The sequence below is a fragment of the Triticum dicoccoides genome, chromosome 2A (genome assembly GCF_002162155.2).
Source record: "Triticum dicoccoides isolate Atlit2015 ecotype Zavitan chromosome 2A, WEW_v2.0, whole genome shotgun sequence".
NCBI classification, from domain to species: Eukaryota; Viridiplantae; Streptophyta; class Magnoliopsida; order Poales; family Poaceae; genus Triticum; species Triticum dicoccoides.
Genome location: NC_041382.1, coordinates 559,434,648 through 559,440,771, shown reverse-complemented (window position 1 = coordinate 559,440,771; position 6,124 = coordinate 559,434,648). Strand labels below are relative to the sequence as shown.

Here is a 6,124-nt window from a genome sequence, read left to right as displayed (position 1 = left end):
GGAGTCGTGCGGGGTTTTTTTTATCGTGGAGATCGTGGGTGGAAAGACGTATCGATAGCCTGCGAGGACCATCACGAGGTTCGCTGAAGCGCTTCTTTAACATAATACAGATGCAGACACTCATATATACGCACATAAATTCATCGCTATAAACGCACACATGCACACCCTATTCCTATGAGCACCTCCGAGAGAGTGCGTTGGCACATCATCTTGAAATTCATGAAGTTGTCACACACGCTTTCGTAGTCGATGGGGACGTCTTTTTCACTAAACGCACATCACCGGAATATATGAAATAAATGCAGAAAAATAAAAACACCAATGTCAAATCTGAGAGTTAAACTCTGGTGAACAAGAAATACCAGTGTACTTCTAACCATCTAATCATAGGTTGATTCACGATCGTGTTGAAGCGCTAAAGAGCTAACGTTTGCACACAATTTTCTTTTGGAAATCGTGCTGAAGCGCTAAAGGGCTAACGTTTGCACATTTTCTTTTGAACGTAATGTTTGCACATTTTTGTTTGCACTGCACAAACGCATGATTTTATTTTTCAAGCACCGTAGCCGCTCTGGCCTCACGGCATAACAGTACCCAGCCCCACGAATCGCGCCACCTCCAAATCCAGAGTGAACACATCTAGTACGATCCATTAACCAATGGTGGCACTACTACTACCGTAGCAGCCATAGTCCAGCCTAGCTAGAAGGAGAACGTGAAGCGCATGTCGTGTTTGTACACCTGGCCGGGCCTCACCGTCACCGACGGGAACTCGGGGTGGTTCACGGCGTCCGGGTACGCCTGCGTCTCGAGGCAGAACCCGCCGTACTGCTCGTACAGCTTGCCGCCCTTCCCCTGGGTGTGGTTCAGAAAGTTGCCGGTGTAGAGCTGCATGGCCGGCTGGTTGGCCCACAGCTCCAGCGCGCGCCCGGACTTGCCGTCCCGCGCCACCGCCACCTTCCGCATGCCCTCCCCGTCGATGACGTAGTTGATGTCGTACCCGTAGACTTTGCCGCCCATGACCTGCCTGATGCGCGCGCCGATTGGCATCGGCGTGCGGAAGTCGTAGCTGGTGCCAGCCACGGGGTCGACGCGGCCGGACGACGGGAGCATCTCCACGTCCAGCGGGGTGTAGCGGGACGCGGAGAGCTGGAGCGTGTGGCCCAGGATGTCGCCGCTGCCCTCCCCGCCCAGGTTCAGGTACACGTGCTGCAGGAAGTTCACCGGCGTCGCCTTGTTCAGCGCCGTCGCGTTCGTGCGGATGCTCAGCTCGTACGGGCCCGTCAGCTGGTACGTCGCGTACACGTCCAGGTCTCCGGGGAACCCTGCTCATTTCGTCATTTTTAACCATGGCTGTTGAGTGCATTGCGCGATAATAAAAGCTTCTGAACGAAATGGGCCACGTCGATCGCTGCATTTTCGCACCTTGCTCTCCGTCGAAGCTGCGGTAGTACATGGTGATGTATGGGGAGTCGCCGCCGGCGACGTACTCTTTCACCGTCCATATGACCTTGCTGAACCCTCTTTTGCCACCTACACAGTGCAAGCGCACAATCAATGGCGGGTTAATTAGTTCCTTTATATACGCCTCTCGCGCCTCAACAAAGCTCTGATCAAAGCAAGCAGACAATATCATACCATGAATTGCGTTCTTTCCGTCGTTGATGTAGGTATGGTACACTTTTCCGTCGAGGACGAAGCGGCCCCTGGCCATCCTCTGCGCCACCCTCCCATTTAGCGGCCCAAAGTAAGAGGTATCATTCTGAATAGCCAGAGGAAACAACAACTTAAAATTAACGTGGCGTCTCATCATGATGACAAAAATAAACGTGGTGTCTCATCAGGACAGCAATAAAGTTGACAGATCAGGCGAATAATCGGACAAATCTTTGCTAGGATAAGAAATGATTTCATATGATTGGTTGGCGTGTTGCTTATATATGTACGCATGCACATGGCCTTTCAGATTTTGATTGACAAAATGGATCGGAGCACCACGCTGGAGCGATGGGGCCTGGTCGGCCAGAGTCGTCATTGTGTACCAGCTCAAAGATTGACGGCTCGTGCACAGGACTTTTCTGAAACTTTGTGAGTTGGTGTTGAGGTGTCATTTTCAACTAGTCTAGCATGACGGCTCGCAGATAAGCTTCTCCGAAAATCTGATTGATTGGTGGAAGACTTGGCTCGTGCATGGAAAATTCTGTTGCCGGGCTCTTCTGATCTCGCCATATATGCTTTGACCACTCAAATCAAACTAATGGGAAGAGACTACAGTAGCAAGGGACGTGTGTGTATCACGGGGGAGGGTGAGGATTAGTAGACAATGAACGGAAAATCTGCAGCTGGTACGGCAGACGAGGGCAATCCCACGGCCAGAATTATTTTAGAAAACAAAAGCTCTCCCTTCATCATTCCACGACCACAAGTTTTTATAGTTTCTTTTAGAGAAGTTGTTTCACATGGTGGGCAATTAGTGCATTACTCAAAATCACAAGAAGGATTGGATCCACCTATAGCTGCTTGTCGGTTCATTTGTTTATTCATGATCATGTACTCTTGTCTCCTTAATTTTCTCTTCTCTGTACTTTTGATCCTTACATGTAAGAGATTTTCAGAAAAGGTAAAAATGATGAGCTATTGACTATTGACAAAATGGTGGTGAATACAGGGTATTCGGAAGAGCATGCCGGCATTGATGCTAGCCTAAAGGTTGAGTGATATTCTCCTCCTGAGTCGTACTAACGAGCTGTAATCAGGTAAGCCAATTGAACAGATAAGGAATTCAGTGGAACAGTCCATACATATGCCCTGAACCGAAAAAGAAAGAAGCAAAACGAGAAGCGGCGCAAGGTTCGTTCTATGAGCAATCTACATTTCGGACGGACGCTGAAGGAATGCAGCAGAAAAGATAATTTCGAGAAGGGTTCGGTGAACTTACAACATACTCAGCGAGGGTGTCCATGCCCAGCACAACATCAGCCAAATTCCCTGCAAAATAATTTGTTGCGAGGTAAGTGAGTCTCACACGCCACACGAAAGCAAGATCACACATAGAGGGGATATGATTTTCTTGGTACGGGAACCAGATCTCTTCTCATTTTCTGGTGGAAACAAGATCTTTTTTGTTGTTGTTTTTCGGGTAGAGAGAAGAAGATGAAGATACCTTGGGAATCAGGGACGAGGACCGACATGATGGTGGCGCCCCAGTTGGTCATCTTGACGGAGAAATCCCCTCTCTTGAGCTCGTACACGCCGACCATCTTCCTCCTCGCATCGGCGCCGCCGGCCAGCGCGAGGACCGCGAGGCACAAGAGCGCGGGAAGCACCGGAGCCCTCGCCATTGGGGGCCAACACCCTCTCGTAGGTTACCAGTAGCAGGAAGGAAGAAGAGGACGGCTGAGAAAGATGCAGGCCTATATCACGAATGAAGAAGAGGACGGCTATCTCATCCAGAAGGGGCGGGCAGAGCTGTGATATAGGCCGCCGGACAGTTGCAAGGCTGGGCCTGTCCTGCAAGCTTCCCTTTAGACCAGGGATCTCTTTTTAAAATACAGTATATCTTTCTAAAATACAGTATCTGCTTGAGAAAGGGAGGAAATCAAAAAGGAAACGAGGTCAAAAATTTGGGTTGTCACGCGCTTGCGTACCCACGTGTTGCTTATGGTGCCCATGGATCGATATCGACCTGCTGGCCGTCTTCTTGTAAGGCGTACTGCTGGCCGTCGGTTACTCGGTTGTGGACAGCGTCGGCCGCCCTCGTGCTCGCCGGGTCCCGGCGGTTGGACCAAAGTAAGCAGCGGCGTTTGATCGTCTGACGCAGCCAAACAGTACGCTAAGGCCCAAAAGCTTGACGAAGCAGGCTGTGTTCCGTGCGCTGCAGCTGCTGAGAAACAGCCGGAGCAGGTCAGCGGTGAGAATGCAGCTGGTGGAAAGATATGTTCGGTTTGCCCTGGATGCTGCAAATGTTCTATTAGTGCTGATTAACATGGGTTAGCTTTTTTTTAGGAAATGAATTGCGTGCTAGCTGTTTTTGACCCATTCTTTGCATAATTGTCATGATTGAGACCCATTTAGCCCATCTCTACCTATTTTATCTATTGTTTAAAAGTGACTTAAGCCCGGTTGTGACGGTTTGGCGTTTGGTTTTTTATCAATTAACTGGGCAATTCTCTTCTGCTTAGTTAATCAATGAGGCAAATCTTTTGCCTCTCCTTTTGAAAAAGTAGACTTAAGCATGTATTCTTTTACATGGAAAAGGATCCCGATGGTACTGGTCACATCCTCGCGCCAGTCGCCTCATGCTCGCATCCCTCCTTTAATCCCTCACACACGTACGTGACCTGCTCTTGGGCCCTGCCATTGCTACCTCAGATCTTTATTCCTTTTTCTTCTTTGATGAGACGAATGACACACACAACAACCAAATGCCCCACCATCGTCTTCTTCCTCACCTGTGCTCCTCACGTAGAAGAGAAAAAACCGGCCATATTTTTAATACTGTTACAAAAAATTGAAATCAATTTTTTAGGGATTTTAAAAAAACTTTATCCATTTGAGAAAAGTTCACAAAATTCTAACAAATTGAGAATTTGAAAATTTTCAAAAAATATGAAAACCGTTTGCAAAAAATCTCAAATTTGAGAAAAGTTCATGAATTTGAAAATAAGAGAGTAATGATTTGAAAAAAGTTGTGAATTTTGAAAAAGTTCATATATCTTTAGAAAATCATGAATCTGAAAAAGTTCATCTATTTTGAAAAAATGGTTTGCTGATTTTGAAAATAAAAATAAAAATGATTAAGAGTTAGTGGATTTGCAAAACATTCATGCATTTGAAGGAAAAGCTGACGATTTGGAAAAAGTTCACGAATTTAAGAAAAGTGTCCATGGATTTGCAATAATGTTCACGAATTTGAAAGCTTCACGAATTTAAGAAAAGTATGCGAATTTAGAAAAGAAAAAGAAAATGAAAAGAGAAAATTTGCCTAAGAAAAGAAGAAAATGAAAAAAAGGCCAACTAAAACTAGAAAAAATCAGAATGGGGAGACGGTGAGGCACATCAGGTAAGCTTCCCATTTGGTTACTGTTCATGGACTACCCAATAACCGACGTTGAGGACGTCAAATAGAATTTGGGATATATCGACGCCAGCACACAATTGGGGCGGATCCTATTTGGCGCTTCAGGCGCTCATTACTGTGTATTTTACAAACAGGCGCGTGAAGCCCTCCAGGCAGGGCCGGGCCCTTTAGCTATATTTTTGTTTTTTGTTTTTATATTTACTTAAATTTTGTGAACTTTTTTCAAAATCGACTTTGTTTGTTTTAAAAATTATGAATATTTCAATTTTGTGAACTTTTTTGAAAATTGATGATTTTTATAGAAAGTTCTATAAATCGATGAAGATTTTTCAAATTCAATGATTTTTTCCAAAAATGATGAAGTTATACAAATTTGATAAAAATGTAACCAAAGAAATAGTGAATTTGAAAAACATTCATGCATTTGAAAAAGTTAACGATTTGGAAAAAGTTCACAAATTTAAGAAAAGTGTCCATGGGTTTGCAAAATGTTCAAAATTTTGAAATTTTCATGAATTTAAGAGAAGTTGTGGATTTAAGAAAGGAAAAGAAAATGAAAAATAAAGAGACAAGTTGCCTAAGAAAAGAAGAAAATGAAAACTCGATGGGACCGAAATAATTGCAAATGATTACAAAGAGTTGACAATGCCATCTCGGTGGGACCGAGATCCATATCGGTGGATCCAATTTGTTAGGATTTGGTTTGGTAGTGGTAGTGTCTTGGTAAACTTGGTGGGTCCAGATTGAAAATTTTCGATGCGACCGAGTTGCATATTAGGGTTTTGGATAGAGAAAGTGGCAAAGGGCTTTGGAGCAATGTCACTAAGAACTTGAGACACTAGATCATCATCAAAGCCTCATCCCCCTTTTAATAGTATTGACTTTCCTATGGACTCAATGTGATCTTGGATCACTTAACCAAAAATGAAGAGTCTTGAGTTTTTGCCAATCCATATCCTTAGCATTTTGAGGGGGCCACATCTCTAGTCCTTGCCATGCCAATCATTGAACTTCCTGAAATCTTTCACTTGAATGGATATT

At 44.9% G+C, this 6,124-nt stretch overlaps 1 protein-coding gene across 1 annotated transcript; it reads right to left on the bottom strand.

Moving 5' to 3' along the window:
* Positions 1-471: 471 nt before the first annotated feature.
* Positions 472-3,502, bottom strand: LOC119355364 (galactose mutarotase-like). Its single transcript, XM_037622155.1, has 5 exons — positions 3,167-3,502; positions 2,942-2,991; positions 1,642-1,765; positions 1,429-1,536; positions 472-1,328 (listed from the first exon to the last, which is right to left on the bottom strand). Exons 1-5 carry the CDS (start codon positions 3,342-3,344, stop codon positions 706-708), a joined length of 1,083 nt encoding a protein of 360 aa, XP_037478052.1. The 5' UTR covers positions 3,345-3,502; the 3' UTR covers positions 472-705.
* Between the last annotated feature and the right edge of the window lie 2,622 nt (positions 3,503-6,124).

Excerpts from the sequence above, each read along its gene's own strand:
- LOC119355364 (XM_037622155.1), bottom strand. The coding sequence starts at position 3,344 with ATGGCGAGGGCTCCGGTGCTTCCCGCGCTCTTGTGCCTCGCGGTCCTC. Across the intron at positions 1,766-2,941 it reads ACACCCTCGCTGAGTATGTT|AATGATACCTCTTACTTTGG; the intron begins GTAAGTTCACCG and ends CTGGCTATTCAG. Across the intron at positions 1,329-1,428 it reads CAGCTTCGACGGAGAGCAAG|GGTTCCCCGGAGACCTGGAC; the intron begins GTGCGAAAATGC and ends CGAAATGAGCAG.